Genomic DNA, 19,370 nt, shown 5'->3' on the forward strand with positions numbered 1-19,370 from the left:
GCGCCAGAAAAGAGAATTACAGAGCCTGGCGTGCAGCTCCAAGAACTGCAAGTGCCTGCTTACTGAAAGCCCACGTGTGATCTCGGCAGCAGAAGAGCAATAGACACACATTTGCACACACTCGTACACACTTGACTGTGCACATACTGCACACACAATGACCAAACGCTGCAGAACCTCGTGGAAAAATAAAGTACCAGTCGTATATCTAGAGGCTGATAAACAGTGGCTTCTTGGACGGGCCTTCCTGGAGGAGGTGATATAAGGCCAGATGTGGAGTAAGATGCCGCATGTGGACAGACACAAGGGAGAAGGGTCAGAGGGAAGGACCCTTCCTGTGGCTGATGCAGTATAGTCAGGAAGATGAGCATGGTGGCCTGTGGGCTCACACAGGCTGGCCATCTCTTTGTTCTTTTCTAGCTGTGTGGCCTTAGGCATGTTACTTTCCATCTGTGCCCAACAGTTTTCTCACCTCTAAAGTGGGGATGGTGCCTACCATAGAGAGTTGTTGAAGGAGTGAAGGAAAGCCATTCATGCAAAGTACCTAGCATGCCTAGCACACAGTTGGCAAGTAAAATTGCTAATTTCTTTCCCTTCTGTTCTATCTTTCTTTACATAGGAAACGGCACAGTGAGCAAGCCAGCTCATCACCACATTCCTGAAGCTTGTCTCGTTATAGTTGGAGCCCCTAAATTTGGCTTAGGAGCCTGCTTGACCCGGGGCTTCCTGGAGACCTATGATCTTGTGATTACAAGACCGGGGCGGTGATGCTGTACAGGGGTCAGTTTAGGTCAGTGTGTTTCAACTGCAGGTCATGACCGTCAGTGGCTCAAGAAATCAATTTTGTGGGGCCGGCCTGGTGGCACAGCAGTTAAGTTGGCACGTTCCACTTTGGCAGCATGGGGTTTGACGGTTTGGATCCTGGGTGCAGACCTACACACTGCTTGTCAAGCCATGCTGTGGCAGGCGTCCCACATATAAAAAGTAGAGGAAGATGGGCATGGATGTCCGCTCAGGGCCAGTCTTCCTCAGCAAAAAGAGGAGGATTGGCAGCAGATGTTAGCTCAGGGATAACCTTCCTCAAAAAAAGAAATCAATTTTGTGGGTTAGAAGCAGCATGAAAAAAAAGAGTGGAGTAGGGGCTGGCCTGTGGCCAAATGGCTGAACTTCTGTGTGCTCCACTTCAGCAGCCTGGGTTTGTGGGTTCAGATCCTGGGTGTGGACTTCAGCCATGCTGTGGAGGCGTCCCACATACAAGGTAGAGGAAGACTGGCACAGATGTTAGCTCAGGGCTGATCTTCCTCAGCAAAAAAAGAGGAAGATTGGCAGCAGATGTTAGCTCAGGGCAAATCTTCCTCAGCAAAAAAAGAAAAAAGAATAGAGTAGAACAGAACTAAGCAGAATGGATGCGGCCATATCAGAGTACACTGTGCAAAGGAAGGGTTTCAGTAACGTACATACATGTGTCTGACAGGGTTGCAATGTGAAATGTTTCTTACTGAAAGTTGTGGTCAAAAAGTAACAAGGAAAAATCATGGTGTGGAGGATCAGAGGTTTTGTTGAGGGGTCTGACTCCCCTGGGAGTTGAGGCCTCTGAACAGTGAACTCGTGAGGAGAGCTTCATGCCACTTGTAGTAGTTTTGGGGGTCTGTTGGGGAATGACCTGATTTGACCTTTTCTGGGTGAAGCAGATGGCCGTGCGAGCCTGGAATTCCCCCCAAGCTGCAGAGGAATGAGGGCTACTTCAATGGTTGACCAGGTCCCACTGATCATGTTTTGCCTTAAAAGTCACCAGCATTTGGTTCCAGGTCACGAGGTCCTGGGGGTTATGAAGCAGGAGAGACAGGTGGAGAAAGAGCTGTGGCGCGACAGTGGGGGGTGGCGCGAGGCAGAAGTGAGAGGTGTAGGATGACCAGGCTTCATTCCCCCAGCGTGTAGCTGTTGGAGTCCACCACGGCCTGGCCCTGGCTTCGGCCTTAGGAACGTGCAGCTGAAAAGGTCGGGCATTGTTCCTGCCCTCACCGCGCATGATCACTAGGGGTGGAAGCATAAGGACCTGCCAAAGAAATCGTTTTATCCAATGAGTTATATTTTTTGCCCATCAAGATTTAAAATATCCCTGGGCACAATATGGGATTGAAATAGCTTTTTAATTATTTGTGGCACATATTTTGATTATTTTTTTCTCTATTCCTAGTTTCAAAACTAGCTGAGGGAAGAATGAGGTATTTCTCTCTCTGTATTTATTTATATGTGTGTATATATATATATAGTGTGTATATTTGTGTATATATGTATATATATGTTATATATTGTCTGTATATATATAGTGTGTATATATAGTGTGTATATTTGTGTATATATGTGTATACACATGTGTGTATATATTGTGTGTATATATAGTGTGTATATACTGTGTATATATACACACGTGTACATGTGTATACATACATACGTATACACATACTCACACACAATGCTAAATTAAGTAGCCTTTAGTTACATGGTCCTGAGTTTCCAGTGGGCCAGTGGCCCTCAACAGCAGAAAGCTCTCCACACTCACCGCCAGCAGTTGGAAACTCCTTTCTGGAGGAGTCCTGGGCCCCCCCACTGTTTTGACTTAGGAGGCAGCACTTGTATCTCCATTTACCCAAAATGCTTGCTGTCATTTCCTGATAATAACAGTAGCGCTTGCCCCTTGTAGAGAACAGAGATACCGCAGGAAAGCATTCACCTAGAAGCCTTCTGTACAGAGAATTGTTGCTAGGAGCCTCCTTAGAGGTTTATTTTTCCAGGTTATCATATGTGAAGAGGAAAGGAAAGGACCTTTTGACATGCTAATAGATTTGCAGAGCCTGGAAATGATATGAAATGTGTCCTTTTCCCAGAGCTGAGTCATTCTCCTCTTCGCTCCTTGTAGGAAAAACACAGTGACCTTTCCTTCCTCGGGCAGGCTGGGGTGAGGACACGTTGTACGGACCTCACAGAACCCTTCTTGGCCATCTCTCGCTGTGCGTTGTTCTCCAAGCAGAAGGGAGCACACTGCTGACGAGGGCAAGAGTGGAGGCGATGTGGTTTATAAAGCACTTGGACACAGTCTTGCATCAATATTTGGGCAGTGGTTTATACAGAGCAGGACTCTCAGCCTGAGGTGATGGGGTTCAAGGATTCTCTGGCAGTTTACCCAGACTACACAGGCCCTTTCCGCTGTCACAGCCTGGCAAGTGCCAGGTGTTCGGGAGTCATGGCAAGTGGTTCAGCAGAGGCCCGTGGGTAATTCTCATCCTATCCTCTCCTTCTCCACCTGCTGAGACAGAGGGTAAGGCACCGAAACCCCACCAAAGATACAGAGAACGGGCGGGAAAACATGCACATCGGAAGCTAGAGGGTTGAGAACAAGAATGAACAGCAGGCTCTGTTTCTCGGAATGCCTCTTTTCCCGCACGGAAGTGTCCTCTGCCATTCCTAAGTGTGGCTTCCTGGGCAGCACCCTAATCTGAGGGGAGACAGAGAGGCACATATGACCCCAAAGGCTTGGTCAACAAGGCTATGAGCACAGGGCTGGAATGCTGTGTTCCTGGCGAGCGCCACACTGTGCTGGCACCCGTCTGGAGCCCAGTGACGCAACGTGTTGTTTCAGCCAGCTTGGTTCAGAAACCCCGGGCAGAGTCATCTGATTTAACGGAAAATAGCAGCAATTATTTTCAGTAAATTGTTAATTTTAAAAATATTTTCAACCTATTGGCATCTTATATATTAGACAGGTCTTATGTAAGCAGCAAATAGTTGGATTAAAAAACATTCTTTTAATTGATTTTGTGTGCGTACATAGGAGATATGTATGTGATATTCATATATATGTTATGTATGTAGCGTAGGTATCGTTCATCTTATTTTTTTTTTTAGCTATTTGTCCTCTTGTTTCATTTTCTCCCATTTTTGGCCTTCTTTGGAAAAATTTTAACCTTTTCCCATTAGGTTGAAAGTAACACACCTTGTTCCTATTCCTCTGAGTTCAACATACACAATTACCAAAGTCTAAAATGGCTCAATAGGTTTAAGCTCCTCCTGACAATTCAGGTGCCTTGGAACACTTGCAATTCCATTTACCTTGCTCTTGACTTACGCTCTACATGTAGATTTTAAATACTGCCAGTTTAAAGCCATAAGCCATCATCATCGTTGTTTCACACAGTCAGTTCGCTCAGTTTGCCCACACACACTTACCACTTGATTGCTCTTCATTCCTTCATCTCTTAGGCTTTCCTTTAGTGAAGGGATGCTAGTGGCAAACTTTCAGTGTTTGGTGATCTGAAAACGTCTTTAATTTATCCTCATTCTTGAAAAATATTTTTAGTGGGATGTTGGCAGTGATTTCCTTTGAGGACGTTGTCCTTTTAGGATGTTGCACTGTCTTCTGGCTTCCACTGTCGAGCTCGGCTGTCAATCTCTTTCCTTGGAATGCAACCCATTTTTCTCTGGCTGCTTTTAACACTTTGCTATTGTTGATTCGTAGTTTCACTATAATGTGTCTGAGGGGGATTTTTAAAATTTATCTTGATTGAGATCTTTGAGCTTCTTTAATCTTTTGATTGTCGCTTATCAGTTCAGGTAAGTCCTGAGCCCTATCTCTTGAAATATAGCCTCTACCCCTTTTTTCTCTTTCCTCTTCTTCTATAGCTCTGATTAGACCTACGTTAGGCCCTTCCACTCTTCTGTGTTGCTTAACTCCTTTTGATTTTGTCTGTTTTGTGCCACATTCTGAATAACTCCTCCTGACCTATCCTCCCTTTGGTTCCTTCCATGCTGATTGTTAATCGCAGTTTCCATACTCTTTATTTCCAGATTCTATTAATGCCTTTTTCAAATGTTAGGTCATTTAAAAAATTTGACTCCCTGCAGATATCTGCAAGCCGTTTTATCTTTAAAAAACACATTAAGCATAGTTACTTTATAATGTCTCATAAGTTCAGTACCTGAACCTTTTATGGATCCCTTCTCTGCCGCTCATTCCTGGTGTCTTGTTTCCTCGCGTGGTAAGTGACGTTGCGAGTTGTTTATACTCCTTAGGAAAGTCTGGGGAATTCCAAGGCTCAGGACAAAGGGTATCCTTTCAGAAAGGACGTGCGCTGTCAGCATTAGGGAGCTCTGCCAGTCCCGGTTGATCTGAACGTACAGCTGGAGGTTTTTGTAACATGGGTGTGAATTGGCACTGCAAGCAGGGGCAAGGGCTGGCTTGCAATGCCACCTTCTTAGAGAGTTTTCCTACCTTGGTCTGCCTAGCGCTAAAGCAACTTTTCTTGCAGTGCCCTGGTGGTATGGGGCTGGGTTACTCCTGGCGCATCCTCCTCCTGAAGGACAACTCTGGGGGACCCACTTTATAGCCGAAGGGTCTTTGATTTCTGTTCACCACGTCCTGTCAGGCCCTAAAGACTGAAGCCCGTGGTCCTCAGGTTTGGTAAATGCCCCAGGACAAAAGCACCTTCAGCGCCTTGTTCTCTTTCCAGGGGCCCATTTTCACTTGGATTTTGACCCAGCAATTTCTTCCTGTCCTGTTAGTTCAATAGTTTAAAACCAACCAACCAACCAGTTACCCATTAAGTTTTGTTGTTTTCAGTGGGAGGGTGGTCAGAATTACCTGGCCTGCTTAGATTTCTGGAAAAAGAATACAGAGAGGGCTTTTGTCAAGTTTGGTGTTGCTGGTTTGCACAGAAGATTCCTGGATTTTCTTTTTTATCTTCCTGTATCACATGGTCAGGTTTCTTAATTTTACTTCCTAAGCTTCTGTTTCTCCATCTGTAGAAAAGGCATTTAAAATAGCCACCAATTCTGGAATTTCCAGCAGTGAAGTCTGTAGAACGCCTTGAGAGTTGAATTAAAATTATATTTATTTTGCCTTGTTCCACAAACAACTTAAGGTGATGAAGTTTCCCCTTTTCCAAGAGCACCACGAGGAGTCCCGACGGAGCGGGAAGGGCACGTGCGGAGCACCCTGAGCGGTCTCCGCCCTGCAGTTCCCCGGCGTTCGGCGTTCGAGTCTGCGGGGCAACCTCCCTAAGTTACACGCACACTGTTTTATTGGCAAACGAGAACTTTCCTGAGAAGACGGTCCACAGCTTTTAGCAAATTCTCAGAACCAAGGAAATTCATGAACTACTGAACTACATACAAGCAAATCTTAGGCAAATAACTTATCCTTTTTATACTTTCGTTTTCTAATCTATATTTTGATGAAACACCTTCATGAATTTACTGTAAGAATTTTTTAAAAAGACAGTAATCTGTGAACATGCTTTGAAAAATTTCCATCTTTTTTTTAAAAGGTGGAACATTTTCCTGTGTGTTTTTTTTAAAGATGGGTAACTTTTTTAAGATGGAAAACTAAGGTATAAAGAGGATTAAAAAAAACTTAGTAAAATGGTCCACTTTTTTTTAAACACTTACTTAAATGTTCAGGATATTAGTATCACAGAGGGTCCCAAAACACTGTAAAAAAGTGTTTATCATGACACTGACTCAACAAACATTTGAATGTCTACCACGTCTGACGCAGATGGAGATGAATAAACACCACGCTGTGCTGTTGCGTATAGGACACAGCCCCCGGATGGTGAGCGCTGTTTTAGAAACACACTCAACACCTACAGAGGCCTGACGGTGGGCTGGGTGTGGCAAGGAGGGTCTGTGAATGCCTTCTGGAGGCATTATCACTTAATCCCCTACAGCGCATTAGCCAAAGGAAGGCGTTCCTGGCTGGAGTCAGCACAGGCAAAGGCAGAGAAGTGGAGCAAACGGTGTAAGGTGTGTATGCGTTTGTGTGAGTGTGTGTGTAAGGCGGAGCAAGTCAAGATGCTGGTGCAGAAAATGAAGGGCAAGCCCTGAGGCTATCTGTAGCCTGGGCCACGTCAAGGAGGGTTTTGTGGGTTAAGCTGGACTCTGAGCATTATCCTCTAGGCTAAAGGGAGCTTGGGGACTGAACTATTAGATTTTGTTAGAATACTCTGGTAGCAGAGTGGGAGGGAGAGGGGGCTGAGGGCAGAAAACTTACTTCGATATTTTTTGTATTGTTTTAGGAAGACATTGGTGAGCCTGAAATGGGAGTTGGAGAGAAGACAGATTATAACATTATTTAGCGGGTAAATAACAGGACTGTGTGATTGATTACATGTGTGGGGTAACAGAGACAGAAGGCTCACTTGGGTGGGGGGGTTGAACCCCCAAATGAGGTAGAGAATCAGGAGGAATATGGTAAGTTTGGACTTGTCACATTTGAGTAGGATCCGGTGGAAATGCATCATAGACAGGTAGTACAATTCAGAGGTTTGCGCTAGAGACATACACGCACAGAAGCTTTAGTAGACAGGTGATGGTGAGACCACCCAAGAGAGATGTAGATAAATGGGACATGCCCACATTTCAAATCTAATCGTGTCAAGAAGAGCTCCAGAGAGAAGGGACCCAAGATGTTTCAATACAGAAGCCAAAGAAGCAGTGTCAAGGAATGAATTCTCAGCAGTGGCAAGGACAGGAGAGATCCTCCAGTGAAATGACGACTAAACAGTCATTTGGAAATGGAGAGGTCACTGATGTTTAATGAGGGATGAGAACCAGCCAGAAGACGAACAGGAAACTAAGCAGTAAATGGAGAGGAAGCGTACACAGCTTGAGAAGTCTGGATACGAACTGAAGGAGAGAGGCTAGAGCTGGAGTTATCAAAGGAGTTACTTTCTTTTTAAAGGACGGCAGACACAGGAACATGTTTGTTTACTGGCTGAGGAGGAAGAGAAAGGGAGAGGCTGAAGATAAGAGTTGCTTTTCCCAGCCTCATAAATCTGGTAGAACTCTTCTCGTAAAACTTGTAGCCAATTCATCAGGAGAGCTCACATGAAGAATAGCTAAATCCATCTGAATAAAAACTACAGAATGTCTTACCTAGTTTAAGTCAAAGAAGTAACACCTCAGTAGCTAATTACAGAATTAAGTAAAAAAATAATACAGCAGGTCAGGATAACTGTACTTTTTTTTTTTTTTTTTTTTTGCTGAGGAAGATTCACCCCGAACTAACATCTGTGCTAATCTTGCTCTATTTTTTAGCATGTGGGCCACCAGCACAGCACGACTGCTAAGAGTGGTGTAGGTCGATGCCTGGGAACTGAATCCAGGCCACCAAAGCGGAGCACACTGAACTTAACCACTAGGCCCCATTGCGGCTGGCCCCAAGATGACTGTTATTTTTAACTGAATTTTGTTGCCAAACAAAGAATGATGCTTCTTTTCTCTGGGATGAACATAAATCAACATAAACCAAAATTGTATTTTTCTGCAGAGATTATGCTATAAACTGGTAGAAAAGTCAACTGTCAGCTTACACTACTCACCAGGAGGGCAGCATGAGCCCTGAGAAGGGGTGAAAGCACAGGTCCCTCGTGTACGTCCCCATCAGGGCACGACAGGTCCTGCATACCATGTGCCCACGGGACAGCATGCAGGCACAACTCCTAATTAGCAAGGACCCATTTCCATGTTAGTTCAAAAAATTTTGGTGAAGTTGATAATTCTAATGCTTTTAAAATTCCTTTCAAGAATGTATTTTTCTTTGCTGGAATAACCTAAATAAATATTTTAATAAATTAGATTTAATGGAATGAAGAATTGTGAACAAAACGAAGATAGAGTTGTCTCTGGGGAACAGATAACAATTAGAGAAACTTTTGAATAAAATAAAGTGATAGTTTAAAATGAGGTGAGAAGAGCCTGAACACATGAAGAATGACTGATTTTAATTGGCTGTAGAGTGCTTTGGCTGGTCTCTTTAAAAAAGAGACAAAATCTAAGTCTTAAAATGTTCAAACAAAACAAAAACTCAAAAATGTATTTAAAGGCTTGAACCCGGGCCTCTGTACACGAAAGGGGTGTTTGTAGCAAGCTAGTAAAACCAAGGAAGTTTTGACCTAGATTATTCCTTCCCCTCATCCATTCACTAAGTCAACAAATCTTTCTCGAGCACCTGGGCAAGGCCATCAAACCCTTGGCAACACAGAGCATAATCTATTGGTGCATGTCCACACATGCTGAGTTCCTCCCGCGCAGACTTGCCAAGGCCAGTGGTTTCCACTGTGCTCCCTTTGAGGCCCACCCACCTCCTCACTGCGCTCCTGCTGCCTCCTGGTCCCCTCCCTCATTCACTGAGTACTTTGGCACCTGATTTAGCTTTCCTCTCCAGTACAACTTCTGCCACCTTCCTGGACGACATGAACGGCCACTCGTCCAACCCACTCGTCCTCTCAAGTTTCTCGATGGTGTTTTGTCTTCAGTGATCTTCTTTACTTCATTTGGCCACTTCAAGGTCACATCTTGGATCATCCTACACTGTGAACTTGCTTCTGAGATCCTGGTCTCCGACGAGCATTTCTTGTCCTTCCAAACCTGCTTGTTCAACAACTCCCAACAGACCAGAGCTGTCACTGGACTGTGCACTGGGCTCTCTTACTATCTTCACAATGCTTTGTGTAGCACTCATGTCCATACTCATCCAGTTTAGATACCGCAGGACCATTATTTCAACCATTACCCAGTTATCATCCTTTTGTTCTATCAAACTTACCTGGCAAACCCCCAAGTATCTCCATTTTCTCTGCATCTGTACCCAGGCATCAGGTGCTTCTAGGGAGGGGAACGAAAAAATCACAAGGCCAATTTTCACTGTGAGTTCCTGGCCGTCTAATAGTTGGGTCCTCCTATAGTCCTACGACACCTCTGGCCACTTTATTCTCCACCATAATTATTTTAAAACCCTCTTTTGCAAAACTCCAATCCCCTCTGGTCTGACTTCAGAGAAAACCAGTCTGCACAGGCACCTACCCTCTTGTCCTTTCTGCTAGACTTGAAGCAGCCCCTCCCATCTAAAAGCCAACGCGCCCACCAGTGGTTTGGACCCCATCCTCCTCCATTCTTTGGACCTCACCGCCATCGCTGATCCCTTTTGCCTCTCTTATCTTCAACTTCTCCCTCTTTCCCAGGTCCTTTTCAGAGACACTACTGCCTCATTCTCTCCTCCTTTCACATCCAATTCAGAGTTGTGTAAGGGAGCTTCTTTCTGACGTCTGCCTCCTCTACTACCTGGAATGGAAAGTCTCTATGCCATCAATTATCTCAGGAGGTTAAATCCAACAGATGCTTCCAAGTCCTCACTCTGCTCCCTCTCTCGGCAGCAGTTAACAGTTGTGCAGAGCAGCCCCTCCCTCTGACTTTCCTGACTTTGCTCTTCCTGGGTTTCATCTCTTTACTACCGCTGTCGGCCTCCTCTGCCTGCTCCTCTTCTGCCACTCACCTTTTGAGAATTCCCATGGATTTCCCCTAAGTCCTCTTTTTTTCATAGTCTATAGCACAGATCAGCACTTTTTTTCTTTAAAGGGCCAGATAGTAAATTATTTTAGGCTTTGCAGGCCATAAGGTCTCTGTTGCCACTACTCAAGTCTGCCACTGTAGCAGGAAAGCAGCCTAGACAGTAAGTGAACTAACGGGTGTGGCTGTGTTCCAATAAGACTTTATTTATAAAAACAGACGGCGGGTGGATTTGGCCCCGGCCTGTGTTTGCCAGGCCATATTCTGCGCTCTCCCCAGAGCAGCATCCTCTCCTGTGTCTCCGATGACCATGTATCTCTACATCAAACTCATCCCTCGAGACCCTTCTGTCCCCAAAGCTGTATATCCAACTACCTACAATCCACATTCCAATGTCTCAAAGGCATCTCAAATCTTAATGGAGGACCTATGCTCTCTCCCCCCAAATCTGGGCTCCCTCCGGTGTTCTCCTGGGAGGCAGCGCCATCCACAGAGCTGCACGAGGCAGAGAACAGAAGGCACCCTTCGCGCCTCTCCTCCTCTCATTCTTTGACTGGAGGACCTAAAACAGGTAAGTCTGGAAATGCCATTATTTGAAGCACACAGTCAAATTTAACATTTCACTAATAGAGCTAAACTTTATTTCCATGTTTATTACATGTTCATCTTTGAAGTTGAATACATGGTAGAATTGATTTAACATACAACTTGGGAGAAAAGCTGATATTCTCCACTGAATGGGTTAAAAAGGAATGTAAAGCTATAAAATACTTGCTTAAGTGTTTAAGTGAATTCTAATTATGGCAAACATAACAATAAATACCTTGCTATTTTTCTCTTTCTAGTTTTCTGAGATGGATTTCACTATAAAATGTTTTCCATAACAATTTATTTCAAGAAAGGAAATAAGGGATAATCCTTAAAACCATTTTACTTTAAGTGTAGAGTACAAATAAAGAGTCAACACAGAACTCCTATCTCCTATTTAAAATACAAATACTTCATGATAATTAGGAATCGAGGGAGATTAATCTGATGTCAACTGCAGATCTAATGACTTAAGCAAACCCATACATGCCATTTGCTTTTGTCTGGAGGAGTTAGGCTGACTTAAGGTGACACACGGCAGAGTTCTACTTGATACCTATGTTAACCATTCCCTATGAGAATGGAATGGCCAGATACTAGGTGCTTAGCGATGGGAACTCAGGACTAATCAGCTCCAAGTGACTAAGAGCTAAGAGAAGTCATCACTCCACCTCCTCAATCTACAGCCAGATACAAATTTTAGCATTCACTGAGTTTTAAAATAAAACACCAGATATTCTGAAACTGCTGAAATTCACAGTACAGAAAGAATATTGTCTGTAGTATAATTCCAATGTTTAAACAAAATCAAAATTATAGCTGGTTATCAAAGTTGTCACTGGTAATAAATATAGTTTTAATTCTCTATAAGCCCTGTAAGCACATTTGGTGAAGGTGTGTTCTTAATGCCACTAATCTATGCTTAGACACATTTAAAAAAAAAAATCATCTTAAAATTATTTTTCACCAGGGATTACATGACGAAAACTCTTAATAAAAGTGAATATTGCTTACTGTTCTCATTAAACAAGTGTTTAGAATGATTTGCAAAAACCTATTATTTTTAATGATGCTTATAAAAGATGTTAAAGATAACTCACCTCTAATTAATTATTCTACTGATAAAATACTTTTTCATGTAACTGTTTAGGACAGATAAATTATGGCTTTTCACTTTTTAAAATTTCACATTTACTATCATGTTGTTAAAGCTTTTCTAAATCAGTCTTCCAGTATCAGATTCTTAAATGAGAAAAGAAAGGACGAAAGAGACAAATTCCGCATCAACTTAGCCTCCTCCCTTCCCTGGAAATCAACATTTCTCTTAAAATTCAAGGCACGCTCCTTTTCTTAGAACAGAGGTCGACAAACTTGTTCTGTAAAGGGACCACAGAATAAACATTTCAGGCTCTGTGGACCACAGGGTCACTACCACAATTACTCAATTTCTGCTGTTGTCATGAAAAAGCAGCCACAGAAAATATGTATTTACAAAAAAAAAAACAACAGTCTGAATTTGGCCTGTGGGCCATAGCTGACCAACCCCTGCTTAGGAGAACTGACCTAAATATAAAAGAATCATCTTAAAAAAAACCAAACTGATCTAGTCAAGTGCGCTGACTGACTCCGACTCCAGCAGCTCAAGTGCGCTGACTGACTCCGACTCCAGCAGCTCATCACTCTAGAACATCTGAACATTAAAACCCTTTGGAGCTAGCCAACTTTCTGTTTTTGGTTAAGATTCTTCTATTCAACTTCAAGTCATTATGCTTTCCCACTGGGGATAATCGATTCTTCGTTTAAGAACTTGCTTGGGTGTTATTTATTGAGGGATTCAGTTCAAAATTAATAAATGATGTCCATACGATTTAATATCCAATTTAATTTTTAAAAAACTTAATGAAAAATATAACAGAATCAAAACATTTAAAATAAGTACACTACCTATTCCAGTAATTCATTTAAGTCATATAACTATAGAATATGAAAAATAAATTCAGAGGTGTGATTACTTTAAAATACACTGCTTCCACTTTTGTCAATATTTTACATTTATGTATATATTCTACAGTGGAAGCAGAAATTCTCTCTAAAAACATTATCTCCTTAAAATCTTGAGGTGCAGCTTAGAGCCACAGGCAATATCTGACATATAAAACTGCAGTACAAGCCTTTCCAATTTGGCATTTCACGGGCACAATGCAATGACGCACGTGTATAAGCACTGTGCCGTGCCTGGACATTCCAGTGAGAACCATGATTTTCTTTAATGTAGAATGATTAATACATATTCTACAAGGGGCAGTGAGGTTAGTAATTGTATAAGGTATGTCCGACATAATTTTCAGATTGTACAATAACACAAACAACTTTGTTAAGGCCATGTTTTATTTGCTGATTAATGGACAAAAGGCAATGTAATTTATTTTCAAGTATTTTCTTGAAAGTCTGTGCTCATAAAAATCATGAAAAGTTGGAAAGACTGTTAAATCACTGAAACTTTAAATATATCTTACACAATCTTGTTTGTACAAAAATACAAGTTAAATATAAACATAAAGCAATCATGATAATTTTATGCAAATCTGTTTTATGTGATCTTCAGTTATATATAAAAGTTTCTCGGTTCTGTTATTTGTGAAAAGATCAATACCAGATTGAATTACTATCTATTGGCAAAGGGCCCTAAAAAGCTTCCTTTAGCATTAATCCTTTAGACGGTTAAGTGCATTTCCTAATTTGAGATCACCTAAACACTGGAAAAAAAGAAAAAAGTGAAAGGGCAGTATGTCCATAAACCAACAAATAATTTGGCTGTAATGTATCATAAAACACAAACCGCCACACATCTGTACAATAAACATTATGCATTACATACTCACACACAGGTGTATACGTGCGTGTATGCATGTAACACACACACGCACGCAGACACACACACGCACCCAGTCATAAAACAAAGCCTAATGGGGTGCTGCTTCCAGTTCGATATTCAGCTTTGCATTTTTTCTCACTTCATCAAATGAATAGCTTTTTGTCACCTTCCCATTCTTGAAGACAGTATGGAGAAGATCCTGCACAAATACAACAATACTAAAATTTAATGATTATATTAGACTAGTAAGCAAAATACTTAAATAATGCTTTGATGAATTAGACTGACTAGTCAAACAGACATGTTGATGGGTTCAAATTATGATTTTATACACAGAGAATGGCAGCTGGAGCAGGCAGAGAGCAAGGCACTATCTAAAATGGCTGTGTAGAAATATTTAATTTTTATGAACAGGAACGATTTAAATATGACATTCTTCCTTAAAGGAAAAACAAAAACACCCAGTTGACCCATCTCTTTTTTTCAGGTGGAAGACGCTGGCAGCCTGGCAGAACTGTGGCTGTCGCTGTCGGCAGGACCGACAGCGCAGAAGGAGCCTGCCACACACTCGACACCGAGTAACTTATCAACCTGGAATTCAACGAATTTGCTAGTCACTGAGTTTTGGGTTTAAACAACTAAACAAAGCGCCTAAAAAACAAAAAAAAAACCCAAAACAGAAACAAAAATAATTATTGATTTCAAGACTCTGTATATTCCAAAAGTCACCGACATGCGCAATCCGTTTGATCCACGGAAGGAGAACAAAGATAAATGAAGAGAATTAGGACTGAATTCTCTTTCCGATCTGCTTCTTCAACAAATGCACATCAGTGATCCACTGAGCCTAAGTTTTCCATCTAGTCTGAAGACTGAGGTGCATACGACATTACTTTTTTTGTCACTGTGTAGTTTCAAATCACACTGCTCCAGCTATAGCATTTTCTTTCATCAAGTTAAATATAATCTGTCAAGGAATGGTGGTTCCTCTTGTTACGTTCACGAACTCTTAGAATTGATGCCTTTTTAAAGTCACAGTTCTGACCATGTCTAAAGTGACGTTAGTCTACCTGGGATAAACTAACTCAGCCAAGACTTGGTAGCTAGAAGATCCAAGAACTGCACAACAGGCTATGTAAAGGGATCTAACACTCTGTTTAGGAACTTACATATTTTTGTTAAAGAGAAAAACGTTATTTCATTAATTCTGGCTTAGAATCTTAAGACAATAAAAGCAAATTACAACATTTGATATGGTATAAAGAATCTAATAAACTAGCATGTTTATGTTTAGTGTAAACTATCCTCTGAGGATATGAGTATTCACAAGTAACTTCCCTCTAAAAATATGTGGTTTTTTTCAATCCAGTGGCTTAAAAAGCAGAAATGTTATAACTTTTATGTTCACGAATATAAATGTGCTTTCGCACGTTAGAGACCGTTAGCTCGCACGGGCTACTTGAGCGGACAGTCACGCACCACACAGCGTTTTGGTCAGTGACGAACCGCATACACGACAGCGGCCGCACAAGATGAGTACCACGTGGCCTAGGCGTGTAGCAGGCTACATCATCGAAGTTCGTGCAAGTACACTCTATGAGGTTTGCAAAACGATCAAACTGCCTCACGCTGTGTCTCGGAACGCGTCCCTGCTGGTAGACCGTGCGGACTGCGCCGTGACGTTTCCAGTTTGGCTGACTGGAATCAGAAGACTCGGCTAAGTCTAGGTGTCGCCATTTATTAGCTTTATAATCTGAATCAAGTCACGTCACTTCCATATCTTACACCACTAAGAGAACACAATTTGCTTTTTTCAATAGCCCAAAGAGTTGTGAGACTCAAACAAGACTCAAGAAAACCATCTGAACTGAATTCTATTAAGTTTTTAAAAAATGGAATTATCTTTAATAACATTTTAGAATTTGGATAGCCCTTCTCATCTATTAAAATTACCAAAGCTGTCCTGTAACACAAATAGCAATGGGAAGTCTAAGAACAGCATCCTTTAAGGATTTTAACTACGCCTCTTCAGAAACGGTTCACTACTATTTGGCAGTGAGAGGAAGATCAAACCTCATCAGGCACTCCCCTGCTGGTCCACGTGGACAAACCTGTACCTTTTTTTGAATGTTATAAGATTATTTCACGCAACGTGCATACAGGTCTCATATTTCTGATCCACCCACTTCTTACTCTTCATCTTATTTTGGTAGGCTAGGTTAGGAACTGTACATTTTACAGTAAAACTACTTTATCCTCCAAGAAAAACATTGTTCTGAAAATAATTTTAAAATAAAATACAACACAAAACCTTCCCTTCTTAATTTGGAGAGCCAACCTACTACATTAAAAAAAAACCAACGACAAAACCAATCAGCATAGATACATACATGCCCATATTCCTCAAGGTCTCCTTTTCCTTCCTCAAGTGTAACAAAATTCCCTGCTGGTGTCCTATGTAAAGATAATCGGCCTTTTTTGGACCTTTTGTTGGGATCAGCAACTGGGTCCTTAAAGACATTAATCTGGAATCCAAATAAAGAAAGTTAGAAGAATCATCACCAGAATGTTCACTCCCATTTAGAAAAGAAAGTATATACACAATTTAGACATTTTAAGGCACTTTATAGGTATAACTAAACCAACCACATGGAGCTTTTAGAAACATCACTCTAGTCTATTTTGGAGGACAGAGTCCTCTTACAAAAAAAGATTTGAACAAAATCCAAATCTTGCCTATCCTTATCAGTGCAGAATGTCAAATACTGCACTGTGGTAAGCCTCTGAGGTTAAAACGTGACCCTTGGGGTGTCTCCTTCTACACTACGAATTGTCCCTCAACTGATCTAAGTATAGCACAGGCATACTATTGGGAAAAAAGCCACGCTAACTCTATTATATAATCTGTGGCAAGGAAACCAGGATATGACTAAGGTAAAGGCTTTCCTACTTCGTAGCCTTTTCCTTTTGCTACTTTTTACTCATTATCTTGTTACTGTCAGGAGCAAAAAAGACCTGGAGCACCTGAAGAGAGCAGAACGTCTGTTTCAGGGTCAGAAAGGCAGGAGACGAAACGTCCTAGAAGCGGCTAGTGGCGGCTATGAAAGGAGCGACAGAGGGGTCAGTCCCAGCACTGGCCACAGAAGGACGGCGCAAGGCAAAGCAGGGAACCCACGCAGGCGCTCTGACAAGCTTAGTGTCCCCACCCCCACAGACGTTGAGCCACACACTCTCAAAGGCTGTAACGAGCTGGGGGACTGCTGGTCAGCGGCCTTGCAGCTGGGTTCCCCTGCTCCGAGGCTACTAGAACGTGATTCTGGTATCACAACTCCGACTTCACACTCCACCTTCCTCAGGCACTGTTCTGACCAATCTACATACTTGTTTATCTTTAATACATGATGGCTGTGTCAAGGTTTTGATTCAAAGGTACATACTGAATCAGTGGGAAACGTCTGACCTGCATTCTCTCTTAAGTAATCTATTTTCTCTCCTTTTTCCAAGTCTCCCTTTTTCTCCTAAGTCATGTTATTTATTACCCAATGTCTCTCTTCTTTCCTTGTTTCTAAGTCAAGGCCAGCGGTACCTGACAACTATTAATACTTCAGGACCACATTACCCTTTGACTATTGCATTCAGCAACTGCATTCTACCTAGATACATAAAGAAGGTACCAATACACGAGTGAAAGTGGAAGGACGTACCCCAAGGCCATTGGTTACAACATAACTACACTTGAAGGAACAATTCAAGAGATCTCTTGTTAATTTCTGTAGCAAAGCTCCACCAGAACCGAAGGAAATATTTTCAATACTCCATTTTTTTTGCTTCATGCCTTCTACAATCTAGAAGATTAAAAAATAAAAAACAAATAAATAAACAGAAACTAAGTATTCTGGAAGAAGGAGGCAGTTTTCCTTGGGCCACAGTGATAAACACTAAGCCACCCAGAGCTGTTTTATAAGACAGTAAATAATGCGGGAAGAATAAGGCCTACGCAAAGTTACAGTCCACGCTTTCTCCTTTCAAAGACCCACACACCCCAAAACGGGCAGCCTGAGAGAGAAGTGTGGGAGGAGGGCATTTCACTCAAAGTTCCTGAATTTGTGGCGGTGCTGTCATCACCGTGGCTAGGGCTGGGGGAGTGAAGGGAATGAGAGGGAGTGAGAACAACTGGCGATAAATATTTGAGGTTACTCGAGTCAGCTTCTCCCATCTGCCTCTGGAGCTTTTATCGCCCGGATCCCAGGAGCACAAGCAAGGCGGCCGAGACCCTTGCCCCAAATCACCTGACTAGAGAGAATGACTCTAACCATCACCAAGAAACCTCCACACGTTATCGCGTCAGAGTGCACGTCACACATACTGGGGCACTTAAAAATTAATGGACACTGGCGGAAAGACAATATAAAATATTCTCTTCTACGTAACAGTTGAGACACCGCAGAGTCAATTACTCTGGCTGGTGCTTCAGCACCATAATCAAAATTCTGAACAGATGGGTGTTAAGATTTACCACTGGACCATCTTTGGGAGAATGATCATCTACTAAGCCAGCTAGAGAGACCTGTATGAACATACAGTTCTGGCAGCTAAAAGAGTTCTTTCAAGGGACACATTTTAAAAGTTATATTAATTTATTAAGCTACATTATTATCAATGTCATTTGCATTTCTCCTACGTGGGACTTCTTTATGCAGTATCTGACATCTCATTCGACATATTCAATCACTTTTACGATAGAAGGTGGCAGTGAAATCTAGTAACCACTCCTTTACTTTCATGAGAACAGTCAAAAGGAAGTAACTGGAAAGTCTAGTTCTATTTTATCCAAACAGGACTTTCAGAAATGATTAGAAAATCATAAGCAAGTTTAATAGTTTTATGTGAAATATTAATACAAATTCACCATATTCCCCTCAAATACTGAGAGTCTCAAACTGACTTTTTATCTATTCCTTATTTTCAATATTGCAAGATAAAAATACATCAACTCCAAGGACTCACCTTTTAACAAACCCACATTTAGAAATTCAACTTTCTTTTAAAATTCCAACCTTCTAATTCTCCTGCTATATGTGTACCTGTTGTTGTTTTTTTTTTAAACCAGAGGAATCAAGATGGAAACATATACAATTTATTTAAAAGTGATTCCTTAGGCTGTACACAAACCCAGTCTCATGTCTTTATTATACCTGAACCCAGAAGTACCCAAGGGCCCTGAATTCAGATTTATTTTTCATTGAAATAACTGTGAACAAAGTATAACTAAAACAACAACAACTTTATGAAATTAAGGCGTGTTCCAAAAGAATGAATTTCAATATGGAAGAAACGCAAAGAGTAGAACAGAAAAATGGAAGAAAAGAAAGGGAAACAGCCTGACGCAGGGTAAGGCGGTTTGAGTAAACTACGGAGAAAATATTTTCAGACCGTCACCTGATTTTAGATACGCCTCAGGAGCGCGAGCACGAGGAAATTACAAACAACAGTGTCACCTAATGTGATGTCTTCATATTTTGGGTCCAGTGTCTTTAAGATATTCTTCCCATACAGCCTCACC

The 19,370-nt window shown here is 41.8% G+C and overlaps 1 protein-coding gene and 3 long non-coding RNA genes across 4 annotated transcripts in view; 3 read left to right on the forward strand and 1 right to left on the reverse strand.

Annotated features, from left to right (window-relative positions):
• LOC124243901 (uncharacterized) overlaps positions 1-944 on the forward strand; it is a 51,592-nt gene extending 50,648 nt beyond the window's left edge. The window contains exon 6 of the long non-coding RNA XR_006889804.1: positions 620-944. This is a non-coding gene — a long non-coding RNA (uncharacterized LOC124243901). The remainder of the gene's footprint in view (positions 1-619) is intronic.
• A 1,433-nt stretch (positions 945-2,377) lies between these two features.
• On the forward strand, positions 2,378-15,057 carry LOC124243900 (uncharacterized). The gene is made up of 3 exons (XR_006889803.1): positions 2,378-3,319; positions 10,826-10,915; positions 14,295-15,057. It is a non-coding gene; the product is annotated as an uncharacterized LOC124243900 (long non-coding RNA).
• Positions 10,922-13,715, forward strand: LOC124243899 (uncharacterized). Its single transcript, XR_006889802.1, has 2 exons — positions 10,922-12,538; positions 12,572-13,715. It is a non-coding gene; the product is annotated as an uncharacterized LOC124243899 (long non-coding RNA).
• The window catches only part of NAMPT (nicotinamide phosphoribosyltransferase), a 33,556-nt gene continuing 27,488 nt past the window's right edge, over positions 13,303-19,370 (reverse strand). Inside the window, exons 9-11 of the mRNA XM_046669982.1 lie at positions 17,512-17,652; positions 16,198-16,332; positions 13,303-14,006 (exon numbers count right to left, since the gene is read on the reverse strand). Coding sequence (XP_046525938.1) covers positions 13,896-14,006; positions 16,198-16,332; positions 17,512-17,652 — 387 coding nt within the window. The 3' untranslated portion in view covers positions 13,303-13,895. The remainder of the gene's footprint in view (positions 14,007-16,197; positions 16,333-17,511; positions 17,653-19,370) is intronic.

This window comes from Equus quagga, chromosome 8 (assembly GCF_021613505.1).
Source record: "Equus quagga isolate Etosha38 chromosome 8, UCLA_HA_Equagga_1.0, whole genome shotgun sequence".
Lineage (NCBI taxonomy): Eukaryota > Metazoa > Chordata > Mammalia > Perissodactyla > Equidae > Equus > Equus quagga.